The following is a 20917-nucleotide window of genomic DNA, read 5'->3' on the forward strand; positions in this document are numbered from 1 at the left end:
CAGGAACAAATACTGAGGTGCAGGAACAAATACTGAGGTGCAGGAACAGATATGAATCTACAGGAACAAATACTGAAGTGCAGGAACAAATATGAATCTACAGGAACAAATACTGAGGTGCAGGAACAGATATGAATCTACAGGAACAAATACTGAGGTGCAGGAACAGATATGAATCTACAGGAACAAATACTGAGGTACAGGAACAAATACTGAGGTACAGGAACAAATACTGAGGTGCAGGAACAAATATGAATCTACAGGAACAAATACTGAGGTACAGGAACAAATACTGAGGTGCAGGAACAGATATGAATCTACAGGAACAAATACTGAGGTGCAGGAACAGATTTGAATCTACAGGAACAAATACTGAGGTGCAGGAACAGATGTGAATCTACAGGAACAAATACTGAGGTGCAGGAACAAATACTGAGGTGCAGGAACAGATATGAATCTACAGGAACAAATACTGAAGTGCAGGAACAAATATGAATCTACAGGAACAAATACTGAGGTGCAGGAACAGATATGAATCTACAGGAACAAATACTGAGGTACAGGAACAAATACTGAGGTACAGGAACAAATACTGAGGTGCAGGAACAAATATGAATCTACAGGAACAAATACTGAGGTACAGGAACAAATACTGAGGTACAGGAACAAATACTGAGGTGCAGGAACAAATACTGAGGTGCAGGAACAAATACTGAGGTACAGGAACAAATACTGAGGTGCAGGAACAAATATGAATCTACTGGAACAAATACTGAGGTACAGGAACAAATACTGAGGTACAGGAACAAATACTGAGGTACAGGAACAAATACTGAGGTACAGGAACAAATACTGAGGTGCAGGAACAGATATGAATCTACAGGAACAAATACTGAGGTGCAGGAACAGATATGAATCTACAGGAACAAATACTGAGGTTCAGGAACAAATTTGAATCTACAGGAACAAATACTGAGGTGCAGGAACAAATACTGAGGTGCAGGAACAAATATGAATATACAGGAACAAATACTGAGGTGCAGGAACAAATAGGAATCTACAGGAACAAATACTGAGGTGCAGGAACAAATATGAATCTACAGGAACAAATACTGAGGTACAGGAACAAATACTGAGGTACAGGAACAAATACTGAGGTGCAGGAACAGATATGAATCTACAGGAACAAATACTGAGGTACAGGAACAAATACTGAGGTACAGGAACAAATACTGAGGTGCAGGAACAAATATGAATCTACAGGAACAAATACTGAGGTGCAGGAACAAATATGAATCTACAGGAATAAATATTACTCTACAGGAACAAATATTAATCTACAGGAACAAATACTGATGTACAGGAACAAATATTAATCTACAGGAACAAATACTGAGGTGCAGGAACAGATATGAATCTACAGGAACAAAAACTGAGGTACAGAAACAAATACTGAGGTACAGAAACAAATACTGAGGTGCAGGAACAAACATGAATCTACAGGAACAAATACTGAGGTGCAGGAACAAATATGAATCTACAAGAATAAATATTAATCTACAGGAACAAATATTAATCTACAGGAACAAATACTAAGGTGCTTGAACAAATATAAAGCTACAGAAACAAATACTGAGGTGTAGGAACAAATATTAATCTACAGGAACAAATACTGATGTACAGGAACAAATATTAATATACAGGAACAAAAACTGAGGTGCAGGAACAGATATGAATCTACAGGAACAAATTGAGGTACAGGAACAAATATAAAGCTATAGAAACAAATAGTGAGGTGCAGTAATAAATATTAATCTACAGGAACAAATACTGAGGTGCAGGAACAGATTTGAATCTACAAGAACAAATACTGAGGTACAGGAACAAATACTGAGGTACAGGAACAAATACTGAGGTGCTTGAACAAATATAAAGCTACAGAAACAAATAGTGAGGTGCAGGAACAAATATGAATCTACAGGAACAAATACTGAGGTGCAGGAACAGATATGAATCTACTGGAACAAATACTGAGGTACAGGAACAAATACTGAAGTGCAGGAACAAATATGAATCTACAGGAACAAATACTGAGGTGCAGGAACAAATATGAATCTACAGGAACAAATACTGAGGTGCAGGAACAGATATGAATCTACAGGAACAAATACTGAGGTGCAGGAACAGATATGAATCTACAGGAACAAATACTGAGGTGCAGGAACAGATATGAATCTACAGGAACAAATACTGAGGTGCAGGAACAGATATGAATCTACAGGAACAAATACTGAGGTGCAGGAACAAATGCTAATCTACAGGAACAAATACCGAGGTTCAGGAACAAATATTAATCTACAGGAACAAACACTGATGTGCAGGAACAATTGCAAAAGGGTCTTTAAAATTAAAAAAGGAACAGTACATTTCAAGCACAAGTGTGCATACTTTTTAGGGCCATCGTACATTAGACATTTTCAAATTAAAACTGAGAATGCTATTGCAACAGTTTAAGAACACTTGGTGTCAAATTTTAACTTAATAATGCAATCATTGTTTATTACATGGTGGCCCTTACATGTTTAATAAGGCTGTTAATCTAATACAGTGTAAACCGTTTGCACAACAACCATATACTTATTAGACCTTTGTGGTACAATCCAAAAGTCCTGTTAGTTTTGGCATAGATTGAACATTAAGGGGAAATTTTGTCATGTGTTGTTGAATGTGTTTGTTGCCATTTTTTCTGTTCAGCATAAGCAACTGGAAATTGAAAGGATCACAAAATGGCTGAAAATGATGAAAAGCTGGGAGAAATACAAGAACAGCGACAAGGTTTGTGCATGCCTTAAAACTAAAGATGCATTAAATATTCACCGATACCGATAGCCAATCGTTTAGTGGTTATATTAACTTGCATTAACTTCATTACGAAGATTACAATTTCTGAATGTTATTTTTTTATATAATGACCATTAATAATGAGCATTAAACTATGTTTCTTTACATTTTCTATACCCAAAGCTCAAATTCATTGCATTTTCCTGTTCTCTTTTGATTGACAGGCTATATCGGCTATGACTTTATGTAAAAAAATTGGTTTTTTCGACCAATACAGATTATTGGCCGATATATCGGTGCAAAAAACTTGTATGTAAAAGCCTGCATGCCCCTCTGGCTGTCACTGTCCTGTGTTTTTGATGTCATTTAAATGGTCCCTTAAGAACAATATGGATTGCAGCTTTAAGTTTCTTATTCTGTTACGTCCATTTTTTTACCAAAAACATGCATTATAAGATATTACTTGTGCTTGTGCCAGAAATGTGTTTACTCACTCTGCATTTTTAGTGGGTTTTTTTGCCTAACAGATGGAGTCAATGACTTTCCACACACCGGCAATTACAACGGCAATCCCCCATCAACAAACACACACACATGTAAACAAACACGCAGACACCTGCCGATTTGTAATCTCTTGTTTTATCCAAATAAGCAAACAATAGTATTAATCGCCTCATTTTGCCATGGTAGGCAAGATTAGAGACGCATATGTTCAAAATGTGGCTGTGGGATATGTGCCCACTGCTGTCTGTCAATAACAACCTCATCAAGAGCACTCCTACAGATTATTAATACCATCATTATTATAAGTGAACTACTCAGCGGCCATCAATTCACACGCGTATGCAGACAGGTCCTGAGGGGGAAGAGATGGTCAGGAAATCACTTAGCGGCAGTAATGTAGACAGATGAGAGCAGGAAACGGAAGAATGTTCATTCTTCTCATCTCTCTCTCTCTCGCTCTCTCTCCATCTCTATGTCTCGTTCCCTGTCTGTTCCAGTGGGTGGGTTTAATTGTAGCTGAGAGACGATTCATGCCGGCCATTAGCTTTTGTGGGTTCAGCTTTTTGCTTTGGAGCACTTAATCTTCTCTCTGATGGGAATTTAATCTTTACTGACTGCACAATTACCTGTGACACACACACACAATTGTCTTCTATTAAACTAATGTTAGTGGTTATCTACAGCATATATGGATGGATTTTACATTTTTGCTTTTTTATGTGCTGATTTTTTGTTTGTACTGGGAGTATGTTTGGTACTGCACTTTAAAAAATCTAAAGCTTCCTGTCTGATCCGAAATAAATGTTTATTGGCAATAAACAACAAAAAATACACTTTTGGATCTCTTTGATGATAACTATTTTATACAACTACCTACCTACATACTGTAAAGGCATCAGTGATGGTGTTCGAAACTCAAAAAAGTTGCTGTCATCTATTATATTTACATTATTAAAATGTACAATTATTACAATATTACTGCTTACACATGGCAAATTATTTTAAAAAATGTATCCTGTGCCACACAGATTTTCATAGCAGTTCATTGTTTTAAGTGTTATTTCTATCGCGTGTATTACAACCAACACAATATTTTGCAAGGTGGGTAATTTGTATAAATGTATACAATCTTATTTATACGTTTTGGTACGATTTGCGTTTACCCAGTGATGTTGGGTATTGGTGGAATTTAATTGTGCTTTTTTCAGATAATGTTTTTGTGCAAATCAATTGAACTCGCCACCATGCAATATAAGTTTTTGGGTGAGATCAGGTTGGTACAACATACTGTAGTACAGTGGTTCTCAAACTTTTTCAGCGTGCGGCCCCCCTTGTGTACGGTGCATTCTTTCGCGGCCCCCCCAAAGAAAATTTATGACAAGAAACTGTTTTAAAACTTAACTTTTAATTAAACAAAACATATTAAATGATACGAAGTAGTGCTGTTGATTAGTAGTCTTATTTTTTTAGATTTAATTGCACAGAATTCATGATAAATTTATTTATTTTATAAAATGTCATAAAACCGGGGCCCCCCTGGCACCATCTTGCCAGGGGGGCACCAGTTTGAGAACCACTGCTGTAATAGATTCCAGTGGCGGCCGGTGACTTCTTTTTTTGAGGGCCCTCGATGCGAAGTTCATCACAACATGTATGTAACCCATCATGTGTGCGGTTTGTAATTTCAAAATATGTGTTCTGTGCGTCGAGTGATCCTATGTGCATCACGTGTTTTTCAAAATAAGTGCCTGCTGCAGACGCGTCTAAAGGGTTTATGATAAAAGAGACGCTCGCGTTTGCCAGATACTCACATAATCTCAGAGTTTAGTGTTAAGGGAGTGTCTTGCGTGTATTTTATGAACGTGGGCGTCTCTTTTATCATAAACGATTTTGACGCGTGTGCAGCAGGTACTTGTTTTGACAGGGCACGTGATGCACATGGTTCACATGACGCGACAGGCACATGTTTTGAGAGCGCGAGCAACACACATGACACTCCGAACACTTATTTTGAATTTGCGCCCCTCGGATGAGCAGTCACGAGCCGCCACTGATAGATACACATGAATGGAGTTGAGTTTCTAACTTGTGTGTGTGTGTGTGTGTGTGTGTGCACATGTGTGTGTGCGTGTGTAGTTGGTAAGAAGGATCTACAAGGGAATTCCACTGCAGCTCAGAGGTCAGGTTTGGTGTCTCCTGCTTGACGTCCCTAAAATGAAGGAGGAGAAGAAGGATTTCTATGAGGTAAACACACACGCAGGACTGGGATCCTTCAGGCAGCGCAAATACAATGCTTAAATATGACCTCTAAAATTGTCAGCTCCTGGGGTTTTGAAAGCAACACTTATGTGGTTTGACACACACACACCGCAGAGCGAAATATCACTCGGACAATAGCAGCTTTACTAAAGCTCAGTAAAACACAATTTTCTGTGTGTGTGTGTGTGCTGTGGTCTCCGAGCATGTCGTTTCATTTATTCGTGGCTTGCAGAGTGTTGAATTTAATGTGGAAGTTTTATTTATTTATTTTTATTTAAATGCTCCTCTCCCTCTCTTTTTCTCTGTCCAGACACTGAAGATCAGAGCAAGGGGTTTGTCTCCAGATATTCGTCAAATTGATCTGGATGTGAATCGAACATATAGGGATCACATCATGTTTATGCACCGCTATGATGTCAAGTGAGTGTCTTATATTACAAACAGACAAACAGACATTTGCTCCATTCTTGATTTTTCATAACATATTTTAATCTTACTTCAAATGAGCTAGTTTACCTAGTTTGCATTGATATTATTTATAATTTCAGAAATACCACTAAGGGTAAATGTATGAAGGATAATTGGATGATTTTAGTTTATTAGTTTTTATTCATTAAAAAGTTTCAGGTTTAATAAAGTGTTATGAAAGTAGAGACAGCACTTTTTCGTGTGTATTTTGGGTCTAGAGTGACAAGCATGTAGTAACCAAAATTTAATACTATGGTGTCTTTAAAAGTACATTGTGTAACTTTTAGTAGGATCTCTTGACAGAAATGCAATATAATATACATAACTATATTATCAGTGGTGTATATATACCTTACAAAATGAACTGTATTTTTGTATTACCTTTAATTAGCTGTTTTTCGTCATAAACCGTGGGTCACCATACCTGGAAGTCGCCATTTCGTGTCACCATGTTTCTACAGTAGCCTTAAATGGACAAACTGCTTTACAGAGCATGTTTTGTCACTGCGTTGTCTCAGACGATGACATGTTTGTCTTGTGGTGGCCACCGTAGCTTCTCTATGTGTTACGAAAGGGAGGAGTGAGCTGTGGACTGAGCTGATGGTTGCAATTCACAGTCTCACCGCTAGATGCCGCTAAAATACACTGAGATCACATTGGAAACTGAAAGTTCATCCACACAGAATGGTAGTCCCACCACTAAATGGATGGTTTATACAGCTTTGCACCAACAATAACACACATTTTGGTGAAATATCAATGATATGTGCTTTAACAAACTTTAAGTATTTGCCCCATTATAAGTGCATTACTAAAAAACACTAAATGAGAGAGTAAAATAATTTTACGTAGTGATCGACACCTCACCAATAAAGTTTTGAACCCAGAATTAGCCAAAATGTATTTTCTGAGAATTATAAAAAACATACTTGCCGTAAATGATTTTGAAGTAAAAAGAAATCACATTTAATGTGATTTTAACAGGGCTTGAGTCCGAATTGCACTATGGATAGAGTCCCTTAATTTGTGCTTTGTCAATTCTTTTTAATCTATGTGCTGTAAAGGGACCCTTGAGTGTAAAATACATTTTTACTACGTCTTCAGCGATGCTTCCATTTATCACGGCCATAAAACTGCGGCGCTGAACCGACACGTGAAATGAGAAAGTTGAGAACGCAATTGCTCGAGAGAGCAAGACGCCCACGCCATCCATTTCTCATTGAGTTATTGGTGTATTGAATTGTGACAGAGCTAAAACGCTCGTATTGACTGATGTGACATTTACCTGTGGTGATGTGAAAGGTTCAGATCATTCTCGCAGTCTGGTAGCATACAATCGTGAGGAAGAAAACAGCGAAACACTTCGAAAGGGAAAGACAGAATATGCAGAAAAGATGAAACAAAAACGATCCATTTCATAAATAATTAGAGCATACTTATGTGATTGTATTGTGTGTATTTTGTGTTACAGACAGCAAGATCTTTTTCACGTGCTTACTGCATATTCTGTTTATAACACGGTGAGTCAAAATTCCCTTTTTTAAAGTCCCAACTTAAAAATACATTATGATGTAGTTTGTCATCAGGTTGTTGTCAGGTTTAATTTAGATCTGGACTAAACTATTGTAATGCCACTGTTCATTATACAGCTCATTATTTGTCTTAAAATAAAATGCTTCAATGAAAATTTAAAGCAACACTAAAGAGTTTTTTTACCTTAAAATAACGTTTCCAATAAAGTTTCAGTCGTTTATCCTCTCGAAACCGGGTGAATGGCATTTTCACATTCGCTTTGCAGCCCTCTATCGGCCAAAACCGCACTAAAGAAGTTTCCAACCGTCGGGTCGCGGTCCTGTAGTTCGAGTGAAAACTACAAAAACTTGCTTTACGGCAGACCTACAATCCAATCAGAGCCAGCTTTGCTGCAGTAGGCTAAATTATTTACGACAGTGGTAATGAACAATTACGCTTCTAACCTGTAGGGGGAGCAAAGAGCAAAAACTCTTTAGTGTTGCTTTAAAATTCACTACAAAGTAATTTACCGTGTAGTATTGCTAAAGCAAACATCATCATTATAGTAGTTACTGTTCCTGTAGAGCAGGGGTTCCCAAACTTTTTCAAGGACCCCCTTAAAACATATTCTTACCTTAAAGCATATTTTTACACTTGTTTCATGGTGATAAACAAAATCATATTCTCTTATGAATCATGTTAATTCAACGTATGTGTTTTATAGGGGTTATTTTGTTCAAATTACAATTTAATTAAAAACTTTTGTAAAATTAGCAGTAGTAAGACTTACATGGTTTTTAGATGGCCCCCATATGTAAAAATCCTCTTTGACCCCCTGCATTAAAGGGAAACTCCACTTTTTTAAAAATATGCTCATTTTCCAGCTCCCCTAGAGTTAAACATTTGATTTTTACAGTTTTGGAATCCATTTAACTGATCTCCGGGTCTGGCGGTACCACTTTTAGCATAGCTTAGCACAATCCATTGAATTTGATTAGACCATTAGCATCGCGCAAAAACATAACCAAATTTTTCCTATTTAGAACTCTTCTGTAGTTACAGAGTGATATTACGCAGTGCCCGAAAGTAATCCTCTGCTATTGAAAGTTACCAAGGGGACTATTTTCGGGTGCTGTGTAATATCACTACGCCTGCTGCAGCCATGTTACGGCAGCAAAGTCTTTGATTATTACGCCAGAATGAGAGTATAGTCCTAGCCATATCGGACTAGAAAATCGCAACTTTAAATTTTCCGTCTGTCTTAGTACACGATGTAACTACAAAAGAGTCAAGTTTTAAATAGGAAAAATATCGAAACTCTTTGGTTATTTTTTAGCGCGATGCTAATGGTCTAATCAGATTCAATGGATTATGCTAAACTAAGCTAAAAGCGGTAGCGCCAGACCCGGAGATCAGTTAAATGGATTACAAAATGGTAAAAATCAAATGTTTAACTCTAGGGGAGCTGGAAAATGAACATATTTTCAAAAAAAAGTGGAGTGTCCCTTTAAGAAACACCACTATGACAACCCCTGCTGTAGAGCTTTGTGTTAGCAGCACAGAGGTCCTGGGTTCAATTCCCAGAGAACACAGATGCTGATAAAAATATATATTTGTGCCAAATCCATAATTGTAATAATGTTTATAACTGGGGTTAAGGTTTAAACTCTGGCATGTAACTCAGCCTTCATTGTTAATGCTACAGACATGAATGATGTGTAAAATCATGTATAAAATCAGGTAGAGGTGTGCCTTTCCTTAATTTATTAAGCAATCAGAAAATGTTTCTCAGAATAAAAAAAAACTGGTAAAAAACTCCCCTTGACTTATTCTGCAGGAGGAACCTGAGACTCATCATTACACATTTTTTGAGTATGTGCTTGAACTTGTTATAAGGTAAAAGGAACTGACAGATTAAGGATTTTTTCATGTTTGTGTGTGTGTGCGTGTAGGAGGTGGGCTATTGTCAGGGCATGAGTCAGATTACCGCTCTATTACTCATCTATATGAATGAAGAAGATGCTTTCTGGGCGCTAGTCAAACTGCTGTCGGGACAGAAACACTCTATGCACGGTACACAAACACACACACACTCTCCAGTAATTTTTTGTGATTTATTGTTTTCTACGTTAGATCATCCTACATAATGTAAAGAAAATTCAGTGTAATCTTTATATCTTTAATATTGACTGAGTAATAATTAAAATCAATGTGAAACTTTAATTCTTCTAATCTCATAATTAGATTATGAGTCTTTAACATGTATTTCACAGACAAGGTCACATGTACAGTAGCATCATTGCCGTGGTGGCCAGAAAATAAGTGAAAGTTGGAAATAAGTGAAAGTTACTACAGTATGCTAGCTTAAGTGTCAATAAAGCAAAACAGGGAAAAAATGTAAAATTGATATAAATTCAGTGCAACGTTTCCATCGAGTTCTTACATGAATATTAAATATCTTTTAAAATATTTTAATAAAAAAAAAAACAGAAGCACCATTGCACTTTAACAATGCTGTGTGTTTGTGTGTGTAGGTTTCTTTGTACCAGGGTTCCCTAAACTCATGCGCTTTCAGGAACATCATGACCGTATTTTACAGAAGATGATGCCCAAACTCAAACAACATCTAGTAAGATCCTTCACCATACCTCCACACTATACTTACTATACTACTTACCACTATTAAAAAGTGGATTGTGTAGTGCAATATTTTTGTGGCAGTATCATGGTATCATCAGATTGTAAATGACATGGTACTTTGTTTTGACATATACAATGGTACTAAATAAGTACTAAGAAATATGCAAGCAACTTCCAGGAAGTAACATGATTCATTTGTGTATTTTGCCTTTGCTTTGTTAAACCTAACCTATATTGTGCAGGTGACACACATCATATAGTATTATGGAAGTAGTAATGGATCCATAAGGTTACTGCATGAGCTCATTGCAACAAAGTTTGAAGCAAAATTGTTGATATTCTTTTAGGCAGTGGCTATGGTTTCACTATGATTTTAAAGCTTGGTTCAGGTTGTGCTTGCCATAGTATTACTGTAATTTACCAAATAAACCAACTAAAGTCTCCTGGGCAGCTAGCAAAGCCTGAGCCTTCCGGTAACAAAGAGCTTACAAAGAAATGCCAGCCTGGGATTCATTAAAGGGCAGGTTAATTAATTAAAGAGAATAATTAATAAATAAAGAGATTGATGGATTCATTCATTATTTAACTCCCCTTTGATATAAGTAGATTAAAAACCAGAAGATGAAAGGAGATTCACTCATCATAATGATTAATTTCCTCTGCAAGCTATCATATTACTCACGCTATATGTGTACTATACACAAGCAGTTTGCGATTTGTTTGTATGCATTACATATCCGGATGATGCATTTGCTTAAATGTGCGATATACACAGCCCAGTCTCGTGGAGATGCGTATTAATAGCACAAAGTGTAAAAAGTCATGCAATACATACGCCAAATCCCAATTTTGTGTGCATATGATATGCCAGTCCTTCCCGTCCACTTAAAGGAATAGTTCATTTTAAAATGAAAATTCTGTCATCATTTACTCATCCTCATGTTTTTCTAAACCTGTATGAATTTCTTTTTCTGATGAACACAAAAGAAGATATTTTGAGAAATGATGGTAAACACACAGCTGATTGTAACCATTGACTTCTATAGTAGGTAAATAATATTTTGGAAGTATTATGATAAATGATGAAAAAAATATGTTGCTTAATGATGGTAAGTACACAGTTGACATTACCCATTAAATTCCATTATATTTTATTATTCCTACTATGGAAGTCAATGGTCACTATCTGCTGTGTATTTGCCATCATTTATCAAAACATCTTCTTTTGTGTTCATCAGGAAAAAGGAATTCATGCAGGTTTAGAACAACATGAGGATGGGTAAGTGATGACAACATTTTCATTTTGGGGTGAACTATCCCTTTAACATGGCACATCTTTTTGTGTCACTTTATGTATTGTTTTCTTAATTTTTCAATTTTTTTACTATTGTCGCTTGGGTTTGGAGTTAGAACAACTTTTTGTTATATAAAATTACATCCAAACCCCAATTCTAACCCCTACTCCAAGCAACCATGGCTTGAAAATAGACAAAAACATGGAGAAACCTATATATTAAATAACATAAAGCAAATCCCAAATCTAACCCCAAACAGAAGCAAAAAGTGTTTAAAAACAGAAAATGTATAAAACGACACAAAAATATGCGCCGTAAATGAACAGGAGGGACTGGCGTATCGTGTGCGCATGGGATTGGAATTTGGCGTGTGTGTTGCACGACTTTTCACACTTCTTGATATTTTTACGCATCTACATGAGACTGGGTAGGTATACATCGGCCTACACTGTTGTATCCCACAATGCAATGTGTGTCCTAACCTTGTGATAAATGGACCAGACATCTCTTTCATTATTCAGTTTCTTGACTCATTATTAGATGATATTGACAAATTTAATTTTTATTTCACATTGACTTGTGTACTGACTAATGTTGAATTTTTATATTTAATAATAAGCAGTGTATTGTGTATATTGTGCAGTATTCAGCGATTAGTAGGCTGAACAAATCTGGGGCTGAATTTAAAATCAAACGACCCCTATACCGTAATCCCCTATTTTCTACAATTATGTACGTGACTAACATAAAGAAGTGAATAAAAAACAAGGGCTGCAGGCGTCGTCTTCTGCCAAGATGCAATAATTTATTTGGCGTGGCATTGTATGAGTAGACTGTACGTTTACATCGGTTGTACACTCGTAATTGCTGTGCATCATGGGATTGAATTGGTATATTCAATAATGCTCACTGGTTTCTGACACTACTTAAAAAAAATCCTTCAAATACTGCACTATATAAGGGTATAGGGGCCTATTTCAGACAACGTATTGCTGTTTGCATTTGATAACAGTTTCTTTGCTGCCCTCTTCAGGATAATCAGGAAGTGTTTACCAGCCTGTACACCATGAAATGGTTCTTTCAGTGTTTCTTGGATCGGGTGTGTATTTTATTTTATTTATTTTTTTAATAAAAGCACTGTTATTTTATATAGCAGTATGTCATTTTTCAGTCTTTATGTGTGTGTATCTCTTTTTTTTTAATAGACCCCATTTACTCTTACCCTGAGAATATGGGACATTTATATTCTAGAAGGAGAGCGTGTTCTGACTGCGATGTCCTACACAATCCTCAAACTCCATAAAAGTAATGACAACTCTGTGTGCGTGCATGCATGCGTATCATGATTCATTTGTAAGTGTTTTTTTACTTTACTTATAGCTTCTTTTCACTTCTCTCTCTCTCTCTTAGAGGCCCTCATGAAGTACTCAATGGAGGACCTGGTGAAGTTTCTTCAGGTGACTTTGTCAAAGGATTTCTTTTTTGAGGATGACATCGTGATAGAACAGCTTCAAAACTCGATGTCTGAGCTGAAACGCTATAAACTGGATCTGCCACCTCCAGGTACTCTCTTAATTTCTCCATACATGCACTGATATTATGAAATGTAAGACTACTTGTCGTGATATAGTGTAGTGACACATCCCACTGGACACATATTCAATCTGTTCTTCTTTCTCTCTCTCTATAACACACAAACACATTTACTCACTGCTGCTGTGTGCTTTGTGTCTAATGTACGTTCTCTCCCTCTCGCCTCAAACGTAGCCTCCGCTTACAATAGTGGGTCTGGGAAAGGGGGGCGGCAACCCTCCTGCAAAACGAACCGGTGGGCAATTACACACTGACTACTCTCTCTGTCACTCAACCATACGTTCATCTCGTCCCACTACACACACACCCTGTCTTTGTTTGTTTCTTTGTCTGGGCTCTGCAGAAAAAGTTTGGTTTTTTTGGGGAACGTCTCAGGAACATTTGTTGAAAGATTTACACAGACTGTTATAATGCAGTTTTGAAATGCAAAGTAATATATAATGGTATTGTATTAACTTGTATACGTAATAATATTAGTTTTGGTGGTTTATGTGGTTTAAAGATATTTTTAAAAGTATGTTTGATCATTTTGGTCAGCAAATGTACCATCATTGAGGTTGGTAGATCCTAAACAGAGTCCAAAATTAACTTTGGCCGCACATGCTAGTGACAGGTGAATTGAGAAGTGTGTCACTGGCCACATTAAATAAGGGGGCGGGCCGGATTTGAGTTTGACACCCTTGGCATAAACAAATGCAGTGACAATTGAAGAAATAGTTTACTCAAATATGTAATTCTTGAATAATTGAGCTGAACACAGTTGGAGTTACATTAAATAATATTCTGGCCGTTCCTACACTGTAAAAAAATCAGTAGAAATTACAATGGTATTGCAGCTGGGTTGCCGGTAAATTACTGTAGATTTAAATTTATGTTATTTACTAGCAAGAGTTTGTTCAAAGTTGAATGAATTTTGAATATTGGCAGTTCTTTGTTTTTACGGAATGGAACTATACAAAGGCAGCCTCATGCAAACATTCTGGGAACCAGAAATCATCATCAAACTTTTACTGTTTTTTGCTTCAGATTTTGTTTCCCAGAATGTTTTGCTCGATGCCGCTTTTCCAGTTCTATTCTGTAAAGACAAAGACCTGTAAATGTTTATGTTCATTTAACTCTACAAAATGTTGCCAGCAATAACACAAATTCAAATCCACGGCAAGTCACCGGCAACCGAGCTGCAAATTTCTACAGAATTTTTTTACACTGTAGCTTTGTTATGTAACTGTGCATATATGGTACATTCGACCATAAAATGTTTTATACTGTAGTTTAAAAAGTAAATGTATTATATATATATTATGCAAAGTATGCGCTACATCACAATTCTTAAACAAAAAAGTTACAAAAAGTAATTGCTAATGATTTGCAAACAAATGCTTGCCGTTTGCACTTGGCGGCGGGTGTTAATTTTGGACACTGTATGTGAATCACTTTTTTGGTAAATCACAAAATGTGGGCGGGTTTATGTGTACGTGATCGCTCACAGTATTTAGTCCCTGCACATGCACCAAGAACCATCAGTACCTCTGTGTGTAAATGTTCATCATTCCCTTGACGTTCAATTCAGTTTTCTTCACCGCGAACTTGAATATATAACCTTTCTCTACATGGTTTATGTCCACATTCAGGCTTGAATTGTAAGTGTTGTGTTGATATTTTAATTTCATTTGTATTGTTGGCTTCTTGAATCCTCAGTCTTCCCAACTTGGCACCATCTTTGGATGTTTCTGTGGTATCCTGTTATTTGATCAAGCGTAAACTGTGACACTTTTTGTTTTGGCAGTTTGGTTCCTCTTGAAAAAAAAACATGTTGCATGACTTTTACTCTTGCTGTTTGTTTATATTTATGTTTTAAAGACCCTATGAAATTGCTTGTCGAGTGCCATTTTTTTAGTGTGTTGGAGTAATAGTAGGACTGTATTATCTGGTCAATGGACTTTATTTTTCTGTACATCCAAGAATCGCTAATGGACAGCAACAAAAACAACTCCAATTCTGATTTCATAGGATCTTTACTCATTTTGTATGCTTCTTCTGTTGATGTTGCATCTGATTGGTTACTCTACTATCCTCCGCACAGGTAATGAAGATGAGCTTCCTAAGAAACCCTTGGGTCAACTTCCTCCTGAGCCTGCAGGATTGACTGCAGCAACAACCAATCACGTGGCTAACGGGCAGCCAGTCGGACCAACAGGCGAGGGTCCGGCCCCTCATTCTAGCCCTGCTGCAAGTGTCAGTAAACAAGCCGAATCTGTTCACATCACTGACGGATCACCAGAAAGGTACCAAGAAAGCCGGCCATCAAGCTCCCTGGACAAGGTGCACCATCCGAGCCAAAGTGAGAGGGAGGTGCGGAGAGCAGACCCTCAAAAGGAAAAGTTCCCAAACCACGTGCCCAACAACAGCATGGTGGAGAATGGGAAAGCTTCAAAACCGATGAATCACAACTCTAGTGCTAGATCTAGCATGCGCAGGGACAGGGACCGGGACATCACACCTCGGTGGGTCAAGCCTTCCGAGGACAAATTGGAAGCGTTTAAAACAGCAGCACTTCGGGAAAGCCAATCGAGTTTATCTACGGGTGTTCCACCTTCACCAAGCTCCCAAACTGCAGAAGAGGCCACTGGGGCGCAACAGCGACCACGTTCCCGAGGTTTCGTTCCTGGCACCGACCGTGGATCCAATGCTTCGCAATACGACAACGTACCAGGTGGAGAAGTCATGGAGATTATAGAGCTGGAGAAGCCACCTTCTCGCCCTCCATCTCGACCATACGTAGGACCTACTTTGAGGCAAGGTAGCCCCACCCGTCCCCCTAGCGGTGGAAACGGTGTTTCTCAGTTCAGAATGCCCAAACAGAACATGATGATGTCATCCAAACCAGAACTGCGTGCGCCTCTGCATTATCCACCCGGCATGACGCCTGTCTACACTACCTACGTATCAGATTTTCAGGCAGAGGAGAGACTGTACAACCAGTCGTATGCCGAAATGATTTACGCAACAACGGGACGTACCGCATCTAACAATTCACCGGAGAAAGCATTAATGAACAACAGCTACATAACCTACCGGCGGCCACCACCCGGCATGCCGTCTCTACGGGTTTCTCCTCCTGAACTTGCGGCTCAAATGGACAGTGTTGGTGGACATTACTTGAGACAACCGACAAGGTCTCACGCATACCCACCCACAGAACAGCGTTATGAGGAACAGCGTTATGAGGAACATAGGCGAAGAGATGGCTGGTATGGAGAAATGGAGGCGGGGCCTTCACACATTTCAGCGGGATTACCTCGATCTCCCAGCTTCCAGGCCGCTCAAATGTCACCCGTTCACACGGTTCAGGAGTTGCCCTTTGCTCGCACGCCCATCTCAGATCATGCCATGCTTCACTTCAGAGGACGCTACCAAGAGCATTCTGGCAGGCAACAGCTCCCTCCACTGTTTGGAGGAGCACACTACAGGCAGGCGCAAGAGTCAATGATACTTTGAGACAAACAAACTGAAATAAAGGGACTGAAGTAAGTGATGGGAAGCAGTGTTGTTTGTTTGTTTGTTTGTTTGCGTACAAAGGCTGACTAAAGAAATTTAGTTTTGTTTTGTCAGTGAAAATAATCATTAATTGCCAGGGTGAGATATATATAATAGTTAAAAAAAATGTTTTGTTTGGTTAGCACACTGAGATATTTAAATGGATGGCTTCTCTCATGGACAGAATTAGTTTCTGATCAGTTCTAATCTATTTTTTTAAATATGTTAAAGACAAAAGTATTCTTCAGAGCAGGGGTTCTCAAAAGTTTCTGGGACAGGAAACCCTTACGGGGAGAAAAAATTCAAAGGGACACCCCCCAACATTATAACATTAAAGTATGGCTGTCAAAAGATTAATCGCGATTAATTGCATACAAAATAAATACAAGTTTTTGCATAATTTTTGTGTGCGCATGGTGTGTTCATTATTTTTTATATATAAATACACACAAGTTGTATTTCAGAAACATTTACATGTATATTTATATATATTTTGATATATTTTATATTATAAATATAAATAAAAATATACCTAAATAACATTTTTATTAAATTCATACATGTATGTGTGTATTTATATATACATAATATATACACACACACACACACACACACACATATAATGCAAACACAAACTTTTGTTTTGTATGTGATTAATCGTGATTAATCTTTTGACAGCCCTATTATTAAGCATTTCCACAGTAGATTTAGATGCTGTTAAGTTATTTGTATTGTACATGTTTTAACCTTAATACTTAAAACCTATTTTGCAGTGATAAACATAATCAACTTGAGTCATGTTAATACACTGTAAAAAATATTAGTTGTTTCAACTTAAAAAAGAAAGTGTTTGTGCTGCCTTAAAATTTGGAGTTAAATCAACTTAAAAATATTAGTTTACAACATTTTTACAGAACTTTATTTTGTTTAGTTAGCTAATTCGTTTGTTAACTTTTTTCAGTTAAATTAACTCACAATTTTAACGCTTTTTTTTAAGTTGAAACAACAGATTTGTTTTACAGTGTACCACTTATGCTCTTTCAAAAATAGGCATTTTGTTTAAATTGGATTCGGACATTTATTCATATTAGCTTATCATAAAGCTTTCATAAAATTAACAGTTGCAATACTGGCATAGTTCTAATAAACCCAAATATTAAAATGACTAGTTTGAGGTTACGTAAAGTGTTTGTGTATATCACTGTTTACAGTAAAACCAAACAAAATATAATAGTCACTGTATTCTCATTTTAGATAGTTTAGTCTGAGTCAAGTGATTGGTTCATGTCAGTTTGTGTTGTATGTCACAATAATTCGCTGTACTTTATATGTAAATTTGCCCTATTTAATAATACAGCATATTTTTATAATTTATGGCCCCCTGGCTATGGGTTGTAAGGGTTCCTGGACCACACTTTGACATCCCCTGCTTTAGAGGACACTTTATTCTGTGTGAATATATTTTTCAAGAACAAAGATTTAAGTATAATTGTTAACAGACAAAACAGTGAAAAAATTATTACTGTTGGACAAAACATTTCAGTGCAATACTTCTGTTTTCAAAACTACATGTTTTACAGTTATATATAAGAGTTCAGATATTTAATTTTAAGATCAGAGATTGTCGGTTTTGACAAACCTGTTTGGCAAACAAATGCAATATGTTACTAATCATTAAGTGATGACAGATACCACAAGTACCAGAGTTTGACTACTGGAGCCAGGACAATTATAACAGCTAAAAGGCATCTCAGTTTACCTGAATTTTCCAAAAATTCCTTGTTGCACTTCAATTAAAAAAAATTACAATTAATTTCAACTTTATTGACTAGTGAGGAGTTGCAATTAATTTTTTAAATAAAGTTCAAATTAATTGTAAATTTAAGTTGATTTAAATTGAAGTGGATTTTTTTACAATGTATTCACTTTTTGTCTGTGTAAATTTTAGGATGCAAATTCCAAATCCTAGTATGCAATAAATTATCTGGTCTTTGTGGTAGCATACAACCGGGTTGTGAAAGTTAGTCCAATCTCCAATGTGTGTTATTACCCCGTGAACTCCAGTCTTCTAATAATAAACATTTTTGTCATTATTAAAATTTTAATTTCACATACACATTGTGACAAAATCAAGTATGCTCATATTAAATCTGTTGGTTTTATTTACAGGTTCATAGTTTTTTAATCTTTTAGGAAACTTAATCAGGCTCCATCACTTTTAGCCTATTAACATATTTTTGAGTGAAAATTTTTCTATAAACATGAACTTACTGCACTACAGAGACAATATTGATGTAAATAACCAAGTGCAAGTGCACTCCTGTTTTGCATGGGTCATTCAGTTGGGTTTGGTGAAGTGGTTAAAAATGATATTTCGATTTGTATTTGGTTATGGATTCGCATGGATCCTTTACATGACTTGGTTATTTTAATCTGTATACCTGTCCTGATGGCATGTCACACTACCAACTCGACACACTTTCATTTGAATTATACACACTCAGTTTGTATGTTGCTTGACATTTGAACACACCCTACATATGTCTGCCTTTCCAATACTTCAGAAACTGTTTTCAGAATGTATGTTTATTTTTTTATACAAAGATAAAAAACACAGATTAATTTTAACATATTATGTCCTAATGTCTAGCTTCCAGACAACATTCCATGCAACACACTTGAATTATTTCCCTTTTTAATTTTCTTTTAATCAGATTCACATCACTGCAATAGTCACATTTGTTTCCATGTTTTATTAATGGAAAATGCTAACTTATTTTCTGCTGTAGCCTTACGGTTATTAAACTGGTTTATATGCTTTGATACAACATTCCGGTTCTGATTGAACGTTATTTCTTTGTTTAACTACTAAATGCAACTTAATTATCAGACTTCCCCTTCTTTAATAAAACAAAATGGGGTGGCTAAAAAGACAGCGTGGCAGTCGTTATGTGTGTGGGTTAGAAATATGTTATTGTGTTTTTGCACGTCAAAGACTTAAAGCACAGTATGGTTGAATGAATGAGGAAACAAGTTTATCGGAACAAACTGGATGAGCAGATACAGTAGACACAGAGGTCACAAATTTTACAAAAGGCCTTTGTATAATTAAATCAAATTACAATGAATGAATGTCAATACATGTATATTACCAAAAAAACCATCAAACCGTGTGGCATCCGTAAACAAATTTTTCTAGGCCTTTTCCAAAAATAGCATCTTTATTAGCTTAACCTGATTGTGTCAAGGTGATTTTAGTGGATGTATGAAGTCAGCTTCCCTGAAGTTCATACGGGTTCATTACATAAAAAAAATACTTGATTTAGAAAATGTGCCCATTTTGAATTATTTTATAACTATTACCCTTTAAAATAAAGACCCCTTGATTTTATTCTATGCCGTGATGTTGATACTTCATGGACAGATTTAGTTGTGTGAACACTTTGACGTCATTAAAACATTTGCCGGTTCTACCATATGCAGCAATACAAGTAGTTATTTATTTTAAAATGTGAAGAGTTTCGTTGCAAAACGAGATAAATCCATTTTTTGACATTTTTGTCAAAACCTGTTTATTATTATGTTATCATGTTATTTATTTGTTTTATGGTGCAACTTAGCTGTATTTTTTAAGTTATGAAGGTTTAAATCAAAAGAAACCAACTGCACTTGACTTGAAATTAATTGGAATGCACAACCAAAAAACGAGATTTCTGAACAATTAAAAAAAACGGTGGTTATCTCGTTTTGCAACAAAACTCTTCATGTATTTCTTTTACATTAGTAAATGCATAAACTAACAGCAACAAGCAACTATATATACAGTACTGTGCAAAAGTGTTAGGCCACCATCAAAAGCTTTGTTGTTTTAGCAAAGTTTAATGTCCATCCATATTTATTTTTCACTCTTTTTATTGAGATACAAACAGAAAATACAGGAAATGTGTACACAAAATTAAAAATTTAAATATTAAATTTGATCACTATACAGACTATATAGATGCACAGTACTTTAGATACAGTATAATGATGTATATTATTTTTATGTTATATATGTTTTATATAAGTTGTGGTTTGTTTTTATTCTTGTTATTGTGTATTTATTACACATTTAGTTTTTTTAGCCATGTATTAATTTTTGTTATTGTTAATTTCAATACAATCATTGATGTTAGTTCATGAATTAATGTTAACAGTTACTACGCTCAGATTTTATAAATGGATTAGTAAATGCCAAAATTATGCTCTAAGTGATTGTTCATTGTTAG

General features: G+C 36.3%; 1 protein-coding gene across 3 annotated transcripts in view; it reads left to right on the forward strand.

The window, feature by feature from the left end:
• Positions 1–19572, forward strand: part of usp6nl (USP6 N-terminal like) — a 64735-nt gene extending 45163 nt beyond the window's left edge. For all 3 annotated transcript variants that reach the window (XM_073867052.1, XM_055189922.2, XM_073867051.1), the window contains 10 exons: positions 2755–2835; positions 5482–5589; positions 5915–6024; positions 7544–7592; positions 9537–9657; positions 10119–10213; positions 12553–12618; positions 12725–12824; positions 12930–13082; positions 15196–19572. In XM_073867052.1, coding sequence (XP_073723153.1) covers positions 2755–2835; positions 5482–5589; positions 5915–6024; positions 7544–7592; positions 9537–9657; positions 10119–10213; positions 12553–12618; positions 12725–12824; positions 12930–13082; positions 15196–16610 — 2298 coding nt within the window. In that variant the 3' untranslated portion in view covers positions 16611–19572. The remainder of the gene's footprint in view (positions 1–2754; positions 2836–5481; positions 5590–5914; positions 6025–7543; positions 7593–9536; positions 9658–10118; positions 10214–12552; positions 12619–12724; positions 12825–12929; positions 13083–15195) is intronic.
• The last annotated feature ends 1345 nt before the right edge of the window (positions 19573–20917 follow it).

The sequence above is a fragment of the Misgurnus anguillicaudatus genome, chromosome 1 (assembly GCF_027580225.2).
Source record: "Misgurnus anguillicaudatus chromosome 1, ASM2758022v2, whole genome shotgun sequence".
Taxonomy (NCBI): Eukaryota; Metazoa; Chordata; class Actinopteri; order Cypriniformes; family Cobitidae; genus Misgurnus; species Misgurnus anguillicaudatus.